This window comes from Capra hircus, chromosome 22 (genome assembly GCF_001704415.2).
Source record: "Capra hircus breed San Clemente chromosome 22, ASM170441v1, whole genome shotgun sequence".
In the NCBI taxonomy this organism is placed as follows: Eukaryota; Metazoa; Chordata; class Mammalia; order Artiodactyla; family Bovidae; genus Capra; species Capra hircus.
The window spans coordinates 21,368,906-21,390,282 of NC_030829.1; the positions used below are offsets into that span (position 1 = coordinate 21,368,906).

The following is a 21,377-nucleotide window of genomic DNA, read 5'->3' on the forward strand; positions in this document are numbered from 1 at the left end:
GACCCAGACACTTCCTGTACGTCAAATCGTATACTCAACCATAGACTTACCTCTGTGGTTATGGTTTATACTGAAACCCACTTTCTACAAATAGCATACCAATTAGTATATCAAACACACAACTTCAAAAAGGACATCTACCTGAGCAGAATGGGGAATTCTGTGCCCTAGTCATGCAATGTGACATTCAGAAATTCTGCTTGCTACTTGTTTCATAAAGGAACAAAAAGCTGTTAAAGCACAAGATTCTTGTTTCCCAAATCTATGTCCAAATAATAGCTTTGTACAAGAGTTGCGACACACTAAACACTCAAACTGTCTGATGTGTTTAGAACTCTAAGTTTGAGAGAGATTAAGTCCATTGTCTTCAGGGAGTCTCGGTTATTCTCCAGTTGCTCTTGGATAGTTTTGAGAGAGGAAAAAAGAATCACACAGCATTTCTAGGGAGATGAGAATGTCCTTAACAGCTCACGTCCAGGTGACTGAATGACATAAATCATGGCCTGGCACTCAGTGGTGACCAGTCCTCACCCCCTACACACACTAAGGTCAGGAAAGAGCGCTTCTTACGGGTGCTGAAATGAAACTGTGTTTTCAAAACTGCAAACAGGAAGTTAGGACCTTTTATTTGGCTGCTGAACTAAACCAGTTCTCATATTGACAGGTATCTAGCTCAGTTCTGCCTATTTCAGGGCATAATTAACTCCCTGTATTTCCATTTTTCTTAACCCAGTTATCCCAACTCTGGATTTGATGCTGGGCATTTAGGTCAATTAAGGTAAAAAAGCTATATGAAATATCTGATAAAATTGTTATCTCTATCTAAGTGGGCTTAGATCCTGCTTCTAGATTTTTGGCTTCCTGAAGTCAGAGAGGAATTAGGGTTTAGCAGTATTAATATAAAGAATGTGGGCACTGGAATCAGACAGACCTATTTCCATAAGGTTTTATGTTGTAACTTTTCAAAGTCTGTTTCTTCATTCACATAATGAGGGTAATAATTCCAACCTCATAGAGAAGATGTATGTAAATTTTCTAATAGCGTCTGTCACTTTATAGATGCTTACATCTCAGTTTTCACCTGGACTGATTTTTGGTACAAAATACCCCGAGAGAAAGTAAAACGAGAATAAGTTACCTCAGTTCAATTTAAAGTAGTTATTTTGCCTTATTTGAAACAGGAGTTTTCCTTTCATATCAAAATACTATGTTGAGACTCCTATGAAATGCCTTCAGTTGTATTTTAGGAGAGAAGATTTACAAGGAGTGAGTATTTCCAAAAGGTAACTCTTTACAAAGCCGCTTATGAAGAGTTGAACTAGGGGTATTCTGCTAGCCTCGAAAGTCTCCTTAGATGAGCAACAAATCTTCACAGGAGGTGTCACAATCCTCTACTATACTTCACAGATTCAGCTGCAGGAGAGCCTCCTGTGACTCATGGAATAAACTGACAACTAGATGGTGATGCAGTCGGTCACATCACTGACTGATACTTCACATACCCAGCCCAGACTTTCACCCCCAAACTAGTCCCTTGGCAGGTAGCCTTGAGAAGGACTCCAACAGAACTCACTACATTTAATAAACTCCGCATTCTCAATGATTTAGGAATCTTGGTGGGCTCAGCTTGTACTGATGGGTACTCATAGCTTCCATTTAAAGATGCTGAGATTTTTCCATGGTTGAAGTTGGCCACTGAAGTTTTTCCTGAAAGTCTTCTATAAATTTCTACTTACATTTGAGATGATCTTCTCTGTATGTTGTATAGCCTCATGCCTGTGTGTCCAATCAGCTTCCTGTGACTCTCCAATCTATTGGCTATTCAGTCATTCTCTTGAAAGCTTCTAAAACTGCGTTTGTTATAGCAAATGAGCCAACCAATGGCACATCTTCCCTCCCTCTTCTATAGGTAGCACGTGATACCTCAGTGGTGGTCCGACTCTAATTCTCCAGGTTTGTCTTCCTAAAATAACGATCACATCACCATCCCTCAGTCCCTGATCTTGAAGCTCCCTACTGAGGTGAGCAGCCAAAATCTTTGTTCAAGCAGAGATTGTGCCTAGTAGTTTCAAGAACCTAGCACATACTTCCCTGGGGCTTCTTCCTTGGTGGTTCAGACAGTAAAGAATTTGTCTGCAATGCAGGAGACCGAGGTTCCATCCCTGGGTCGGAAAGATCCCCTGGAGAAGGAAATGGCAACCCACTCCAGTACCCTTGCCTGGAGAATTCCATGCGCAGAGGAGCCTGACGGGCTACAGTCCGGGGGATGGCAAAGAGTCAGACATGACGGGGCGACTAACACTTTCACTTTCAGCACATACTTAATTTTGTTTCCTATTTCCCTAGAATAATAGTTCTTAAACTTTGGCATGTGCCAGAAGCACCTCGAAGGCCTGTTACAACACAGATCAAAGGGCCCACAGAGTTTCCATCGAGGAGGCTCAGGGTAAGGTTGGTGAATCTGCATTGCTAACAGGTTCCAAGGTAGTGTTAATGCTGTGAATCTAGGTCCACACTGCTGCTCTAGAAGAGCATTTCTCTGTCTCAGAAATAGGCCAAGATCCTTAGAAAAATTACATTTTCATATACTTGAATACTTAAAAGTACTTTGGGTACATTTTCTCAGGAATGATTCTCTGCAGTTGAGTACATGGTCGGCACACAAATCTGACTGCCTGAATTCCGTTTTGATCAACCATGGCCTTGTAGACAGAATGGCTGTCATCTAAGTGAGTAATCAATGTTAAAGTACCAGGGGCAGCTGCTTAAGTATCTGGCCCTTTGGACACAGTCCTCATCTAGTGATAATTATATGGGAACAGTAACGAAAGAAAACCAAGTAGTTCATATGCTTGGATTTTTTTTTTTTTCAAAGCATTCAAGTATATGAAAATGTAACTCTCCTGTTGTTCTTGGCCTATTTCTGAGATAGTCAGTGAAACAGACCCCACCCTGGAACTAAATTTGGCCTATCAGAAACCAAGTTCAACACTGCTGACCAGGTGAGTTTCCCTGGTCCCTTTACACATTCTCACATAATTCCTGGCTTTATTAGCTCAATTCAACCTACTTACCTGTCTGTCTACATAGATTCACATACACTCTATATATCTTATTTAAGGCATCATTATCATCTGTTACTATTACCCATAATCAAAACAAAGTCTACCCTTAGCACATTCTCTCTGGACATTTGAAACAAAACTGACTAGATAAAAATATCCATCAGATTGAGATCTAAGGTAACAACTCAACATGTTCATACTGAAAAATCTATCTTGATTAGTACAACATGTCCCATTTGTAGTAGATACATTGAAAAACCCTCAAAATCCACATTTTGCTAAGGATGAACATCTGAAGCAATGTTCTTCTCCATAAACTATATAGAGACTACCTTCAATTTCTGTATGCCTTCTTTTTGACTCAGTCTAAACAGAAAGCAAATGATATGGTAGCTTTACAGGTCAGAAGCAACCAAATGTCTATAAGATTTTTCATGAAAATAGTGTCAACTGCAAATGGGCAAAACCTGCTGTACCAGCGTAAATGATTAAGGGCTCGCACTGCAGAGAAAGTTCATCCACAGCACACGGAAGCTGCAGCCTGCTTTCCTGTCACAGTAAGGCCGTGGCTACTCCGATTCTCAGCAGCCTGGAAACTCCAGTCACCACAACTGATCTCTCAGTTCAGTGGCTCAGTCGTGTCTGACTCTGCGACCCCATGGACCGCAGCATGCCAGCCCTCCCTGTCCATCACCAGCTCCCAAGTTTACCCAAACTCATGTCCATCCAACCATCTCTTCCTCTGTCATCCCCTTCTCCTCCTGCCTTCAATCTTTCCCAGCATCAGGGCCTTATCAAATGAGTCAGCTCTTTGCATCAGGTGGCCAAAGTACTGGAGTTTCAGCTTCAACATCAGTCCTTCCAATGAACACCCAGGACTGATCTCCTTTAGGATGGACTGGTTGGATCTCCTTGAGTCCAAGGGACTCTCAAGAGTCTTCTCTAACACCACAGTTCAAAAGCGTCGATTTTTTGGCACTCAGCTTTCTTTATAGTCCAACTCTCACATCCATACATGACTACTGGAAAAACCACAGACTAGACGGACCTTTGTTGACAAAGTAATGTCTCTGCTTTTTAATATGCTGTCTAGGTTGGTTTTGACTTTCCTTCCAAGGAGTAAGCATCTTTTAATTTCATGGCTGCAGTCATTTTGGAGCCCCCAAAAATAATGTCTGCCACTGTTTCTCCACTATTTTCCATGAAGAGATGGGACCAGATGCCATGATCTTAGTTTTCTGAATGTTGAGCTTTAAGCCAACATTTTCACTCTCCTCTTTCACTTTCATCAAGAGGCTCTTTAGTTCTTCGTCACTTTCTGCCATAAGGGTGGTGTCATCTGCATATCTGAGGTTATTGATATTTCTCCTGGCAGTCTTGACTCCAGCTTGTGCTTCTTCCAGCCCAGCGTTTCTCATGATGTACTCTGCATATAAGTTAAATAAACAGGGTGACAATATGCAGCCTTGATGTACTCCTTTCCTGATTTGGAACCAGTCTGTTGTTCCATGTCCAGTTCTATCTGTTGCTTCTTGACTTGCATACAGATTTCTCAGGAGGCCGGTTAGGTGGTCTGGTATTTCCATCTCTAAGAATTTTCCACAGTTTGTCATGGTCCACACAGTCAAAGGCTTTGGTGTAGTCAATAAAGCAGAAGTAGATATTTTTCTGGAACTCTCTTGCTTTTTTGATGATCCAGCAGATGTTGGGAGTTTGATCTCTGGTTCCTCTGCCTTTTCTAAAACCAGCTTGAACATCAGGGAGTTCACAGTCCACGTATTGCTGAAGCCTAGCTTGGAGAACTTTGAGCATTACTTTACTAGCGTGTGAGATGAGTGCAATTGTTCGGTACTTTGAGCATTCTTTGGCATTGCCTTTCTTTGGGATTGGAATGAAAGCCTTTTCCAGTTTTCCAAATTTTCTGGCATACTGAGTGCAGCACTTTCACAGCATCATCTTTTAGGATTTGAAATAGCTCACTTGGAATTCCATCACCTCCACTAGCCTCGATCTAACTGATATTTACAGTCCTATATAATCAGTCATGCTGCTAAGGACGAGCCTAAAATACTGAAAAGTACAGCTGAAGCCTCTCTCAAAAGCAGGTATACTGACTCACTATAAACATACAGACAGTCACACTCTTGGTCCCCAGTGCAGTGGTCCTCTTGAGCTCTCCTGATAGACTCTCTCGCACGCTTCTGCATGACCATTCCTGAGGCTTCCATGGCAGTGACTCAGATCCTCTCCCTCAGGTCAGGCAGAGTGAAGTGCTGCCTTTTTCTTTACTCCCTGAGCCAACTTTCAAATTTCTGTTACATACTTACACGTTGAATTCTAATTTGTCTACCTATTTGTCTCCCACTCCAGACTCGTGAATTCTAATTTGTCTACCTATTTGTCTCCCACTCCAGACTCGTAGTTCCTTGAAGGAGAATAGGTTCAGCTCAGCGTTGTAACCCCAGGCCCTAGGGCTGCACCCCACAGGTACTTAGTAAATGGTGGCTAGAGGAAGTGGTGAAAGGCCCGGTGCACAGTGCGTTTGCTGGAGCACGCCATGCACTTTCACGCCGTTGCTCATGCTGACGCCCCTCCAGGGTTGCCCCCCTGCTGCGCCTCCTTGTTAGCTCAGAAGTTACCTCCTTGTCAAGCTGTAGGCGACTTCACTTTCACTTTTCACTTTCCTGCATTGGAGAAGGAAATGGCAACCCACTCCAGTGTTCTTGCCTGGAGAATCCCTGGGGCGGCGGAGCCTGATGGGCTGCCGTCTATGGGGTCGCACACAGTCGGACACGACTGAAGTGACTTAGCAGTAGCAGCAGCAAGCTGTAGGAGCTCAACTCCTCTGACACCCCAGGCCCCGCTTGCCCCATGAGATGGGCTTCATTCTGGCAGATGGGCCCTAGTACTTTTCCTGCTGTATCCTATTGTTAGAGGTCTGCTTCTTTCTGGATACATCAAAGTATCCTAGAGGGCAGGTGTTACCTACGGCCTCTTCTGTGATTCCAACACAGGCTAAGGAACACAGACCTTCAAGTGAGGTTTAATATCCCATTTTCCAACTGTGAGGAATTATTCTGATCATGTTATTCCTTCCTTCTTTATGTAGTTAACAAGGTAACCCTCTTGCATGAAAAACACCAAACAATATACCATGTTAATATGGTAAGAATTTCAAGCACTACTAGTATTCCTAACAACTACTGGATTGGCCAGAAAGTTCTTTGGGGGTTTTCCATAACATTTTAGAATCACATTTGTATTCAGAATCTCTTGGGAGGGGAAACTTGAAGATGAGCAGCATCATGAATTAACACTTAGAACAGTAATTTTAGTTAACTGTTCTTGGCAGTAATGGAAAAGCCACTAACCAGGGTTTTACTAGTATCCTTGATAAGAACTTTTTCTTCTCAAACTGGTATTTGAAGACCACCACCACCAGAGAGGTCAATAACAATAAAGATCAAAGCCAAAGACATTCAACTATCTTTGCTCCATTATGCTGCTTTTCTGGACCAGAAGATCTGAAAAAATATCTAAGTGATGAAGCAATTTTTGTATTTTCCAGCACTGTTACTACTGAATGGTATTCTTTCATAGCTGGTTTAAAAAATATCTTATCACAGAGTTTCTTGTTCATTAATCATTTGTGGGCTTTTTATTTTTTAATTCAAAACTTTTTTCCCTTTGGAGAGCAAGAATTCACACAATTACCATTTAAGAACCAGCAATTTGCTGCCTATCTGCATGACTTTTTATGCAGAAAAGGTTAAGAAATCTTTAGGATTGTTACACACCAAATTAACAAAATGTGAATCTTTTCACCAAGTTGATTCTCCAAAAAATGCTTTAAAGCTTTGCTACAAAGTCAAAAGAAACTGTTGACTAATTCTTTCTGTAAGAACCAAGTTTCCCCCAGTAAAAGCAGCAATGCTGAGTTTTTCCTGTAATTCTGGACATCTTAAAACCTAAGCAGATCAATCCTGGTAAAAGGTACTTTAGAGTAAGTTACTGGTTTCCTATTTCTTTTTAGCCTATAACGTCTTCAAGGAAAAAATGGTTCAATTTCAAATTCATTCATAAGGGTAAGGTTTTCTGAAGGGTGGTTCCAACGGCTCACTTTAAAACAAAAACGTAAAAAGAGCTGAAACCAAGCAGTTTAAACCACACTGGTTTTGCTGTCACTGAATGAACCTTAGCTCATACGTAATCATAGTTTTACATAGTTTGTTCAAGCCAAATTCTGGCTTCATAGAAACAATCCTGATGCCAAGTCTCTATGATCAATTACGTAACATGGCAATGAATGTATCCTTCGTAATGTTTAAATATTGATATATGATGTGACTTCTGAAACTCTAACTCTTAAAAAAATGAGTAAGAATTGAAACAGTCAACCATGAAAGGCAAACAGGGTACAATGAGGAAACAAAACAAGGGAAACTCAAGCCCAGCCTGTAAGACCAAGAGCTCCTGCCTGCTGTTTTCGGGTAAAGTTGGGTAAATTTCCCAACAGCCTGCTGTGTATCTTAGTATCTCAACAACAAAACGAAACGACGGGATGGGGTCCAATGCCCTCCAGGGTCTTGGGTACCTCGTACACCTATGATTCTGGGTGAATTCCTCAGCTCCACTCACTCCTTAGGCCAAGTTCACTGCTTTGCGAAGTGTCTATCACTGAAGCAGCTTCAGAACCACCTTCAGGGAGCAATTCAACACCCCAGATTCTTAGTGCTGAGAGGACAGGCCAGGCCTACTCGTGTGGCATTTACTACCACAGACTACCCAATAATAGCTCCAGACGTGTTTACAGATGGCACTGTATAGAAAGCTAATTGCTTCCTTTATTTAGGTCTATATTAGATCAATTTCTCTTATGACTTTTTGGCATCTAATTTAAAGTACCTGATTTAATGGCAATTCTTAGAGCCACAGCTCTAAGGGAGAGGAAGGGAGCTCAAGCATCGCTCCATGCGTTAAAGAGCTCGCCTCACTCGCGGGGGGGGGCGGGGCGGGGTAACACAAGCGGCCGTAGCAGACAGACTCGTGCATCACTGTAGTTCTGGGGACCATTTGTCAAGTGTTTCACAGCAGGGTTAAAGACTCAATAAAACAATTAGCAAAGGAAACTAGTTATATCTCTATAAGTTTTACTTATGCAGGTTATTACTCATTTTAGGGGGCTTCCCAGCTCAGCACCACAGATAGCCTTCATAAATAAGGCTTTCTCCTCTCATTAGTCTTTTTATTTGCACCTTAATACAAGTGAAAGAAGTGAATTTGAGGCCAGAGAGTATCTTGGAGCTCAGTTTGGAATAATTTAGTTGGCAAAGAAACATAATGCAAAGTAGGACTGCTTAAAGTGCCATGGAAACCACCTCCAAGAAGAGTTTACCCTAGGTGGAGCGTCACTAGTTATTATACTAGTTATTATGTTCCCCAGAGTAATTAACCAGCTGTGGGTCTACCTTACCACTTACCTCCGGGCCAGCCTGGCCAGGTAACTGCTGCTGTGTAAAATGTATAATCTCACGTATGGAACTGATTAAAAAGCTTTCAGCACGGTGTGCAGGGTGATCCCAATCAATGCGGCTGAGCACAGGTTCTTCCAGCACAGAGGTCATCACCTGGTGACTGTGAGTGCTTGTTTTAAGGGGGCCAGGAGAGGGCACAAAGAATGCCCCCTTGCCCCAGCTTAGTTACAGGGGCAAGGCGTTTATCTTAGGGACAGGGGCAGGACGCGGCAGCACGTGTGTGGACGGCTAAGCCCGGGGAGGGCAGGGGTGCGTTCAGAGTGCTCCCTGTCCCACTCCCGGCAGCTGCCTCACTGCCTAGACGACGGCGGCCAGTCAGTGAGGATGGGGCTCTTCCTGGACTAGGGTTTATCCCCTAGACGCTGAATGCAAGTACCTGGGGAGAGGAGCTGATAGTTCTGAGGGCTGAAAAGAAAAGCCAGAAACAGCTTGCCATCTTCCGTCAGTGAAGACGACGGGACAGTTTTACAGTGTGTTTTTCTGGACAGCACTTCACTGAAGTAGTTTGCATTTTCTCATTTTCTGGTTTTGTTTGTCACATTAAAGCCTCGTCCTGAGCAGCACTGAAAGTAGTGTCACAGGCTTATCCTGTCAAAGGGGCAGTGAGGGGGGAACGGAGGGGAAACTGATGGACCGAATGGGCTTCTCACCCATTTCCTTTTTCGTTCAGATGACAAACTTCAGCATTGTAACATGAGCACTACTGTTTTTTTTCCCCCCTCACCAAATCTGGTATGTATCGTAGTGGTGTGTGTATGTGTGTAGGCAGGTAGGGTTCTTTTCTTTACCTGATCCTTTAATTCTGACAGCTGTCCAGAGAGGTTGGTGACAAGCTTCATGGTGGACTCCAGCTTCTCCTGCAGGTTCCTCAGCTCATTCTGTTCTCCTTCCGAATCACTGCTGACCAGGGACATGGCTCTCATCCTCGGGAACCAGTCTAGGTTTCTTTCCTAGAACCCAGACGGAAAAAAGAGGGCGTCACTTCTACCAGCAGAGACCACAGAGGCACTCTTCCCATGCCATCCTGTCTTGGCAGCACCACTCGTCGGGCTGTCTCTGCCTGCTACAGAACTCATGTACTGCACTGCGTATTAAAAAAAAAAAATCAGTAAATACCTTTGTAATTGAGTGTAAGGAAACTCTCTTAATTCCTAGAAGAAATCACTGTAAAATTACACATGCGTCAAAGTGGGTTTCCAAAGTTCCTCTACTCCGAATACGAACGTTGCCGTTCCATCTGTGATCTCTGCAAATTACAGAGCCAATGAGGATCTGAGTCTTAAAACTGTGGTCCCGTATACACAATACAACTTACCATGGTAGTCACTTCGAGGTGTACAGTTCAGTGTATTAAGAGCATCCACTCTGCTGTGTGACCCTCACCACCATCCATCCTCAGGGATTCTGTACATCTTCCCCAACTTAAACTCCAAAATCATTTGCAAACACACACTCTAGAAGCAAGTGGATTTTAAGATCCAAGTGTTGTGGGATTTACCAGCAACGTGTATGGGTGTGCTTTTGGTAGACCACTGTCAAGAGGCTGCAAACGGAGAGTGGGTTCAGTTGCCCTCTTTGTGAACTTAATGACCACCACCCCTCACCTCTTGCCTCCCCTCACTTCTTGCCTCCTGCTCCTCCACGCCTGAAATGGTTGGCCTGTGCTGTTGGCTGGTGTAAGAAAGACCCATTCAGTTTCCTCCCCTCATCATCTCCACTCTTTTTTTTTTTTCATTTCCCACATTTTATTTCTATCCATGCTCTTGAGGTTGTTCACCTCTATCATGTCTGTATGATGGAAACACTGTAGTAGGGTCCAACTGCATAACTCTTTACAACTCTGCTTTCAGTAACATCACACTTGTCACCTGAAATGGCCATGGTGTTAGTATTCAAAGTGGCAAACACAACAAATCAGTTCCCCCTCTTTTCCCAAACATTTACCAGCACAAAATTGGACCCTTAATCTAAGTGAGATTTTGGTCCCTTCATCAATATTACCCAAAGGTAGGGCAGGCAGATTCAATGCTTGGTGACTGCAATCAAATTACAAACTTGAAAGAGAAACAGATATCCCCTTTAATGCTCCTGTATCTGAAGAGAACTGGACTTTTAGGACTAAAACACATATGTACTCTGAAGAGAGCAAAAGGATACTCTTAAGGGGGTTACATGAAATTTGTGATGATGAACATGTGTTCAACTCAACTATACAGAGCAGCTTAGAATTCATAACAAATACTTCAAGAATATTGGTTCTGCATTTACACATTAAGGAGAAGATTTATATTTGTTATTTTAATGTGACAAAGACATTACTGCAAGTAAGTCAGAGGTCTGCCCTTTCTTTTAATACCTATTGCTCATACCTGTCAACACCATTTCTCACTGCTGGTTAACAGAATGGACAAGACTCTTCCTCCCACCTCACTTCTTTCTGCCCACATCTGCTTTTCTCCCACTTCTCCTAAAAAGTAAACTTTATAGATGAGTGCTGTACAGAAAGGTAGGAATGAACCACAGAGAAGCTCCATCAGCCAGAGGTAAGGGGAGGAAAACCTACTCCTTCCACATCCACGTGCTACCACGTTTCTTCTGGGCCATTCTGATCTCATCGGGATAAATTCTAATAAACATTCTAACACAAATCATGACCAACCCCCTCCCCCCCCCCCACCCCACGCATGCAGAATTTGCTACTGGTGCTTTGTGTACACCAGAGGTCAGCAGACTTTTTCCGGGTAGTATTTTCTGATAGGATATTTGGCTTTCTGGACCATATGGACTCTGTCACAATGAATCCGCCATGTAGCCCCCAAACAGCCATAGACACAAGTGAATGGGGTAGCTGTTTCCCAAGAAGACTTCACAAATGCTGGCAGAGGGCCCACTTTGACCTATAGGCCGGAGTTTGCCAACCTGTCATACACAATACAAGGCATCAACATACTCGAAATCAAGAACAAAATCCCACAAGACATGTCTAAATATTAAAAAGCAAGACGACCATGTCTTGACCTAATGAGATCTAGCAATACAGACGCCAAATAAGAACTAGTTGATAGTTTCACAAAGAAGGCACCACACTGGCACAGGTGTCCCGTCTGCTTCAAAGCATTTGCTTAAGACATGGGGGGATTCTCTAGCCTGCCTGCATTCTGAGACCAGGAGCCACCTGAGTACAGAGACTAAAGCACAGAAGACCCTGGATAAATACTCGTGGATGCAAGGAATGGTCAGTCCACTGCTTCCTGGGTGGCCTGGTAACTAATGCTTACACGGTGAATCTCAAGTGTTTAGAATGCCCGTGGGAGGAGGAATATGACACTGTCTCCCTGCCTGTGCCACACGGCCTGACCAACATTCCCTTCACATGCGCCCTGACAGTAGCCTCCACTAGCTCTCATCAGCGACCCTCCACAGACAGAGCAGTAGGCAAAAGAGCATTTGACAAATACATTCCATCTTGAGGATGACCAGCCTAGAACTCTGGACTGTTGCCATGGCTGCATCGGTTCCCTGCTGTGTGTCTACAGCGAAGAAGAAGAGAGCAGACATCTGAAAACGCTTAAGCACAGTAGCGATGCTGAAAGGCATATGGTCAGCTGTCACTGATGACACTCACCACCCCGAGTCATCACCACACCTTCCCCCTCTGTCCCTCTCAGGGAGGAATGGCCCGACTGATCAGGAGACGGCGCATGGAGGGGACAGGGGTCTGGGCTATACTGATGCTCATAGACGGCTCAAGCCCCGTGACAGGAGGAGAGATGGGTGGGCTAGGCTGGTGGACCATAAACACAACTGCTGGGGACTGGCTAAGCACCCGAGGCCGGACTTCCGAAGGGATGACTCCACGTGTCTGCACACTGACTCCCGAGGAAGCAAGGTAAAGAGGAAAGACACAAAGTCCCACTGAAACCGTCAGACTCTGAAGAGCACATAGACACACCATCCATGGGGATACCACAGACATCCTGTTGGGAGGGTGTTGCAAGATGGTAGCGCAGAACCAGCCCCAGAAGAGAGGGTGACTGGTAGAGGGTGGGGAAGAAGGAAATCCCTGTATCTCACAGGAGACCCTGAGAATGACCTGGTGTTTACAAACTGTAAGCTGCTATTGCTGAGTATATCTGGAAGGAAATATTTGCTAGTTCTTTGGATTCAACTCAAAAGCATAAGCACTCTCGGAAGAAAACATTTCAAGAAATACAACTGCTTCAGGAGTCTTTACATACTTGGTGTTGGTGACCCAGCAGCGAAGCCCCTGCACTTGGTCCCTACCTCCTAGATGTCGTTAAGGTGGTCATGGCTTTGAAACCTAAGTATGAGCCAGGGTTCCGCCCATCAGAGTGCTTGCAGTTTAGTTAAGGAGAGTGGCTGTTTCTGTTAAAAAGCAGAACTGAAGAAAGCAGCTAGGCTGTGTCAAGGGAGTGAGAGTCAGGTCAACATCGGACATGACTGCGGGGGCTGTGAGTGGCTGGTGTCCTCTTCCTGGAAGGCCTGGGTCTTGGGGAAGGTTTGTACTTGGCCACACAAGGGGTCACCACGAGGGCTACTCAGCAGGCTGTTGCGCACAGCCTGGAAAACCAGAGTGGTCTGAGCTGCAGAGGAGAGCAGACAGACTTTGGTGGGCCCGTGTGTGATGCTGGCTGGACAGCTGGACTGGTAAGGCAGGGAGGCAGCAGGGACAGCAGGTGGTGAGGAAGGGCAGAAAGTGACCTGGAGCCCCTGCCTGGTGAGGCGCTGGGGCGAAGGTGAGCAGTCACCAGTGCCTGACATATAGAGGAACTGCTGAAAATGGCCAGAGGATTCACCTCAAACCTGTCTCTCAGATCTTTCATATGTGCATTGGCTTAGCGAATACTCCACAAAAATAGAAAACAGCTTTCCAAACAAAATCCACATTAAATAGGTCTTCAAAAGAATACAGAAAATTGATGCAAAGTCTGCACGTACCTTAAAGAACAGTTTCTTCTTAAAGAGCAAGTGACCCAACAACTATAGATGGAAAAGAGACTTTGTTCACAGTGGATTCATACCTTCTTCCGTGGGGTGTATGATGTGATCCCTTGACTCCTAAGCAACGGTTTCAGAAAGGCCTCTGACAAATGCAAAATACACAGTCCCCATCCAACAACTGATTACTGAAAAGACCGTTGATAATTTCTGTGCCTGGCACAGGGCTGAGTGCTGAGGGTCTAGAGACAGGATGGCAAGGTCCCTATATCCCCAAGGGGCGGTAGTGCCAGGAATGAGGCTGCAGGGCATGGCTCCGCACTTCCACGGACCCCACTGCAGTCTCAGCTCCAAGTGCTCAGTGCCCAGTGTCTGCTGGACCGGTGAACGGGCTCCACTGGCCCTAAGGTGGCTGCTGCTGGCATCTGTGCTCCTCCCCTCAAGGGTCAAGAGATGCACTCTGATGCTGTTTGCTTTCGCTTTCTCTGTGCTTCTGTACATTGGTTCCCTGTACTCCTGGGGATGAAGACCCCGTCTGAGGGCTACACAAAGCCATGGGCAGAAAAAACGCATCTCATTTGAATGTCCATCTTAGTCAACAGTTAAAGATTGAAAATATATTGGCCTCACAATATGCCCTGGAGCAGAACATGAATCAGATTTAAAGGTAAAATCCCATGATTTTATAGAAACGCCATCCTTTCTACAGGTCTGTTTGGACCCTGTGCCTGGATCCTAGTGATGTCTTCATTCTCCATCTCATGAGAGTCTTCAGTGCAAACGGAGGGACAGGATTTCCTGGTCTAGATACTTCCCGGTGACCACCTTCAAGTTTCTCCCTTGTAGCCCTCCTCTAACATTTACATCTAACAGTAAGAAGCAGAGTTGGGGGCCCCACCAAAACCCCAAACAAGGGAACCTGAGTGCTCTGGCCAGTGGGTGTCATTAGCTCTTTTGCCCTGACATGGGTGTGTACCAAAAATTTGAGATCCTCGGTGTAGCCAGTATTTTACTTAAATAATCATCCTGGCTGTTAAGTCAAATCTCAAATTACCAAACGAGTTAAAATTAGCTATTCTGGCCAAACTGTGCTCTCCATTTCCAATGGGTTTTACATCCTGCGCAGTAGGATAAATTCCAGTGCAGTGTGAAGGCTCCTCACCAGCACGACCTGGCCACACTGAGATCCGAATCTACAGGAAAAATCCTAAGACTGTTCCAGCCTTAGCAGAGGAGCAGAGAGAGAAGTGACTTCAGTCTAGCTCAGCCTTTCACACCAAACGCTGAGCTGGTTAGAGCACTCTGACTCCTGTGAAGTGCGCACCCCTGCCTCTCTAGCCAGCCAGACTCTGAAGGTCTCTGAACGCTTGCAAAAATCCCACCTTCACGTCTATTCCAGGTCAAAAACATGTCTCAGGGGCCCAGCTTCTACTGAACTTTTGAGAAAGTCATCTCCAGCGAAGACATGTTGTTTATACATGAACTCATCTTGGCGGGTGTGTGTGGTCAGGAGGGTGGGGCTGGGCGAGGGCTGGTGGCTGCACCGCCTGTCTGTCGGCCGCATCTGTCGCCCTGGGTCTGGGAGCCCCTCTGTGCTTCGCTCGCCCTCCTTGCTGCTGGCACCTCACATACCAATGTCCTTAGGCACTGTCTGCCCCAGTCCTACAATCCAGCCAGTGCGGTTCCCGTCACAGCAAGCACTTCCTCTGTCAGAGCAGACAAACCGACTCAAGCCACAGCCGGAAGCAGGCTGACCACAAGTGCTAAGGTTCTGGTTAGTTCTTTTCTAGGTAAAGTTGGAAAAGTCCCTGCAAAGCAAACACTGAAGTTTTAGACACGGGGGCGGCACTGACCTCTTGAAACGTTCTTGACTGGAAAGAGGGAGGCTGTGTGTATGTGTGTGTGAGAGAGAGAAAGAGAGAGAGAGAGAGAGGAGGAGAGGAAGTTGGATTGTATGATGCAAATGCTAATCATTCTGAGAAGTGTTTTTTTTTTTTTTTTCCTCCCTCTTCCCAGGTTCAACTGAAGAGGCAGTTCTAAGAAAGACAGCTGAGATCATCAGTTACCTCCTCAGAGAAAGTCCACTGATGGTAGTTTTGTTTACCATGTAAACAACATAGCATTTATGGCTAAATCCGTTATTCTTTCACAGCCAGACTAGAGAATTGCAAGGTTTTTTTTTTTTTTTGGTGGGGTCATGAGGATAAAAGACAGGATCACTGGCCAGAAGATGGGTCCCAGGAAAATGGACCTGTAAGCCACAGAGTCCCCTCCACCCTTCAGAATCCCCTTGGGGAAGATTCAGGAGAGCAGAGATGGTCCTTTCAAAGCAACTGTCAGAGGCACTGCACCTTATCTTACCAAGCAAGATGAAAGACTGGGTTTCCCAGAGTGCCTGGGGATGGCTGGAGCGAACCAAAACTGGGGAGGGGCAGCCTGGAAACAGACTCCTGGCTTCATATATCCAAACCCCCAGAAAATGCCTGGAAGAGGGTGGAGGAGGAAGACTGAAGATAACCCTTAACTTTTCTACAGCAGGAATATATTACACTCAATAAACCTTAAACATTTGCCTCTCTTGTGAGGGAAGGTGATTGTGTGTGCGCGCACTCAGTTGTGTCCTATTCTTTGCGACCCCCACGGACTGCAGCCCACAAAGCTCCTCTGTCCATGGGATTCCCCAGACAGGAATACTACAGTGGGTTGCCATTCCCTTCTCCAGGGGATCTTCCTGACCAAGGGATAGAACCTGAGTCTCCTGCATTGGCAGGTGAATTCTTTACCACTGCACAGCCTAGGCAGAGAAGGCAATGGCACCCCACTCCAGTACTCTTGCCTGGAGAACCCCATGGATGGAGCAGCCTGGTGGGCTACAGTCCATGGGGTCGCTAAGAGTTGGACACGACTAAGCGACTTCACTTTCATGCAGTGGAGAAGGAAATGGCAACCCACTCCAGTATTCTTGCCTGGAGAATTCCAGGGACAGAGGAGCCTGTTGGGCTGCCATCTATGGGGTCGCACAGAGTCGGACACGACTGACGTGACTTAGCAGCAGCAGCAGCAGCAGCACAACCTAGGAAGCCCAAGTTAAGGTGATTATTTGCATTAAAGAGGAAGAAAATAATCTTCAGAGTTCTTTCCTAAGATCAGAGAAAACAAACAAAACCCAGAATTTGTTACTTTGGGTGAAAAACAATGATAATGATCGCTATGCTCAATGATTCCAAAATTGCCACTTATAGTATCTATGATACATTTAAAAAGACAAAAAAAAAAAAAAAAAAAACACAAGACAAACCCTAAAACAGTGAATCCCAAAGGTAAAAAAAAAAAAATCAGCGGTTGGGGGTGGTAGTGATGAACAGACAGAGCACAACACAAGCACAAACCCTGGTGTAAACTACCGTCTTTAGTTAATAATTATTGTATATTAGCTTACCAATTGTAACTACATCATAGTAAACAAAAGTTACTAAGAGGGGAACTGGCAGGCAAGGTAGGGAGAAGGGGGCACATGAGAACTCGGGACTTTTTGTTCAGCAGTTCTGTAAACCTAAAACTTCTGTAAAAAAGTAAAATCTATTAAAAAAAAAAAAAGGATCCCACACCTGGAATTTGGTGGTGGTGGTTTAGTCGCTAAGTCGTGTCCAACTGTTGGGACCCCATGGACTGCAGCCTGCCAGGCTCCTCTATCCCTGGGTTTCTGTAGGCAAGAATACTGGAGTGGGTTGCTATTTCCTCCTCCAGGGGATCTTCCCAACCTAGGAATCGAACCCAGGTCTCCTGCATTGCAGGCAGGTTCTTTACCAACTGAGCTATGAGGGATGCCAGACCCTAGTTCAAGGATCCAGGTCCCGGTATGTCAGAGGTTGGTTTCTGCAGCAGCCCCAAGCTGTCAATGTGTCAATGGGCAGGAGCTGTGTCCTGGAGTCAGGAACTGAAGCCCAGATGCCCAGAGTATTCACAGGGCAGCGAGCTAGGCGAGTCAGCCAACCAACCCGGGTCTCTGCTTCCCTTTTTTTGAAGGCTGCTTCACAGGGTTAATATGAGAATCAAATGGCTGTGAGAATGTGTCTGTCAACTGGAAAGTACGATGCAAAAGTATTGTAGGTCAGTGTCAGCAGCCCAAGGTCACAGAGCTGGTCTGTCGTCTGAGATGCTGACTCCAGGTGTAGCACTCGATCCCACGTGAGTGAGTTCTTCCTTTCCCAGATTTCAGACGCCGGGATTTCTCTCTTCCTGGTGGAGCCACGTGAAGAGTGCCCAGGCCAGCCCCGAGTACAGGCATGAGCCCGGTCTGCTCTCGTCTCAGCCGACATCACCCAGACGGGCCCTGTTATATAATCTTCAGCTGGGCTGGAATGACCACTCACCCTTCCCAGACTTGGTTAATAGTTGTTCTTGGATGATACAGTGTAACAGAGCCGGGCCCTCGCCAGAGTGAGGACCGCACCCATTTCTGATGAAATCCCTAGGCAAGGCCAGCTGCAGAGCCACCGTTCTATGTCACTGTGGACCCTCAGGTGAAGGGATGCTGGGTCTGCACTGGGGCCTTGAGATGGCAGGGCCCATCAGTCAGAGAGGCACCGCTGGGCCCTGGGTACCCAGGCTGCTGGGTGGAGGAAGCCCAGGATTACAGAGGAGGGGAGAAAGGTCAGGGCGGGGGTGAGGGAGGCGTTGCTGTGCCGAGCAGGGCAGGGCAGGCTGGCTGGAGATTCCTCAGGAAGAACCTCCAGGCGAGCCCGCCCTCCTCCCCAGCTGGCTCAGGACATTCTGCTCAGGCAGCCTCCCGGGCACGTCCAGTTAGCTAAGCAATCCACCAGAAGGTTCCTTGCGGTCACGCACAGGGTTTTGGCAATTTTTCTTGGTCTTTCTTCTGTTCTCTTTTGGATTCCATGAGTTTAAACTTTGGTCTCTTAATACCTTTATACAATGACAGTTTTGTTTGTTTGTTTTTGTTATTGTTGTTGGTTTGTTTTTAGCCTACTTAACAGGCTTTCCAAAGTTCTTTGCTATTGTTTCAGGGCAAAATACTTGGTGTTTGTCTTTGAACATATGCCCTATGCACACCCACGAGCCTCCCTGCGCCACTGTTTCACCTGTAGCTGTGTCCCTGTCAACACCATGTGCTGGGCGGCTCCTCTGGACCGAAGGCCAGCTTGGCCTGGACCCCCTGAGGATCAAGTGATGGGAAGATGACCGTATGGCTTCAGTGAGAGCTCAGGGCGGGCCGCCAGCATCACCCTGACCTGAGAGGGGTTTGGAAGGAAGGTGCCCAAAGCCTGAACACTTCTGGGAGGAAGAGAGGATCTGCCAAGCATAGATTCTCCAAATTCCTCACTCCTTTCCAGCCACCCCATGTTACCAACCTGGCCCCCTTGCACTCTTACCCCAAAGTTCACTGCCGTGTCCATGCGGGTCTCCCGTCTCCCTCCTGACACCCACATCCACTCCTGACACAGACCCTAGGAGTTGTTTGAGAGTGGAATTATGGAGCTAAAGATGGCCCAAGAAACCCTCCGATTCAGCCTCCTCATTTTCTAGGTGGTAACACTGGGGTCCTGCAGAAAAGCAGGTTTGTGAAAGGACAAGCCAAGAGCTTGGTTCACGGCATAATTGTTAACTATGAATGGCTGTACCTAACTGCTAGGATCTTTTCCTCATTCTCATATGAGGAACAGTCTAGTAGCTACTAGACTTTCTTGAGAAGAGATACATGTTAAAGAATCCTGAATACTTGTACCTGATAAAAATAAACTCAGAACATCTTCGTAAAGGCCAGGGGGTCACACGCCTCTTGGCTGTGTCCAGCTCTGTCAGACACTGTCCGTGTTCAGAGCAGAGGAGAGATGAAAGAGTGAAGGCTGGGGAGTCACCGGGGTGAACATGGAGCCTGGGGCTGAGGGGTAAGCAGCGTGGCCCAGTGGGGGCTGCAGTGGGCAAAGGCGCAGGAGGTGAGTCCAAGGTACGGAAGGGAGAAAAATGCGTTCTTGGAGTTTAAAACATCTGCTGAATTGGGGGAAATGAGGGTGTAAATAAACACCTTATATACACACACAAACCTGTATAAACATGCAAATCCCCGCATTCCCCCCTGGACTAACGAACCAAGGGGGAGACTTGATTATAGGTGGCTGGACCCACCATGCGCCAGGAGCACCCTCAAGGGGACCCGAGTCCTGGGGACCCGCCTTAGCAGGTGAGTTCCTTTGGAGCAGATAACAGCTTTGCTCCCTGAACGATGACACACAGTGCTGAGCGCTCCTCGGCAGAGGTGAGAGCATGGAGAACTCCCAGCAGAGGGCTGGGAGGTCCCTGTAGACCTGTCTCCCAGAGCCTGAGTGCCTCCAAAGAGAAGGAAGCTGCCTGTGCAGTGCACTCAGGCGAGGGTGGCTTCATACCCTCCAGATCATCAGAGAGCAGGACAGAGGGCAGGACGGGGCGTGAGCCTGGGTGTGGAAACTTAAGCTGAGCAACTGCTCTGTGCAGCTGCCACAGACGCGAACCCGAGCTCTGGTGCCGAGGGTGGGGGTGCGAGCGCGCCTGGCCGGCGGGAGGCGCATCCCTGATGCTGACAGGCTGTTTCCAGCCACCCCGAGGCAAGTGCCAAATCCCTGTGTGCGTCTCCCTCACTCCGGCATGCTTGAACTCGGCCACGGTGTCAGCTAACTGCGGAGAGCTTTCTGAGTTGGATCAGAGGCCAGCACTGCTTGTATCCTCATCCGCCCGACACTGAGGGCTTACAGAGCCCAGGCAGCATCTTAACCAAGGCCACGGCCTCCCAGAGTGAGGAGGAGATGGTGCAGTGCTCTTTCTCATAAGAGGGCAGAGTGCATTCCCAGAAAATGCCCTGGGAAAGAAAAGCTGAGAGCATGACTGACACTGGAATATCTCCATCTCGGGGACTTATCACCCCACCCCCACGCCGCGCTTGCCCTTTCTCCCAGCATCCTCTCTGGAATTCTAGCTCAAAGTCCAAACCCATTGCTTCACATCTGCGTGGAGGCAGAGGGTTTCCACGCCACTTCCGCAGTAGCCACAGCCTGCCTGCCAGACCCATCTACAAGACACAGAGAGGGGGCAGAAGGGAAGGTCGGGGGGCATTATTAGGGGCACACCCCTCCGTCTGCACCCTAAGTCCTATCTGTGAGGGACTTCCTCGAACTAAGTCCCCTCGTGATGGCCGTGTCAATTTCTATGTTCCTTCTCTGCTCACGGCGCCACTGTCACCTCCCTTTCCCTGTAGCTACTTTTTGTTGTTTTTCAGCTGCTGTGTGTGTGTGTGTGCGCGCGCTCAGGTCGCTCAGTCGCATCTGACTCTTTGTGACCCCATGGACTATACCATGCTAGGCTCCTCTGTCCACGGAATTATCCAGGCAAGAACACTGGAGTGGGTTGCCATTCCCTTCTCCCGCAGATCTTCCTGATCCAGGGATCGAACCCGAATGTCCTGCATTGCAGGCAGATTCTTTACTGCCTGAGCCATCAGAAAGTCCTACGTAGATGTGCAGGGCCTGACTCTGATCTGACTGTGATCCACACGCAATTCTCACCTCCACTTCCATCCTGAGTTACACCCCCACCCCCACCTCCCCGATTCCCTGGACTACCTGGGGCGGGAAGCTGTAGTGCTCCTTTGGGGAGCGCCCATGGGTAGGTTCTATAGCACCAGGCTGTGTCTTGGGTCAGGAAAGGAGCAAGACTCCAGTCGATGTCCCTTTTAAGCAGAAGGCAGTGACAGGTACTCAGTTCCCGTCTTGATCTTTAGCCCCTAACACACTGCTTTCTGTCTGTGCTTGCTTCCTGTCTTTCCTTATCA

At 46.8% G+C, this 21,377-nt stretch overlaps 1 protein-coding gene and 1 long non-coding RNA gene across 11 annotated transcripts in view; one reads left to right on the forward strand and one right to left on the reverse strand.

The window, feature by feature from the left end:
- Positions 1–16,135, forward strand: part of LOC102188361 — a 147,492-nt gene extending 131,357 nt beyond the window's left edge. For 2 of the 5 annotated variants that reach the window (XR_001919977.1, XR_001919973.1), the window contains exons 4-6: positions 14,268–14,430; positions 14,958–15,348; positions 15,575–16,135. This is a non-coding gene — a long non-coding RNA (uncharacterized LOC102188361). The remainder of the gene's footprint in view (positions 1–14,267; positions 14,431–14,957; positions 15,349–15,574) is intronic. The other 3 variants (XR_001919976.1, XR_001919975.1, XR_001919974.1) reach the window with 3 other exon arrangements.
- ITPR1 (inositol 1,4,5-trisphosphate receptor type 1) overlaps positions 1–21,377 on the reverse strand; it is a 350,791-nt gene that overhangs the window by 1,375 nt on the left and 328,039 nt on the right. For all 6 annotated transcript variants that reach the window (XM_013973556.2, XM_018066872.1, XM_013973555.2 and 3 more), the window contains one exon: positions 9,388–9,549. In XM_013973556.2, the coding sequence (XP_013829010.1) occupies positions 9,388–9,549 (162 nt within the window). The remainder of the gene's footprint in view (positions 1–9,387; positions 9,550–21,377) is intronic.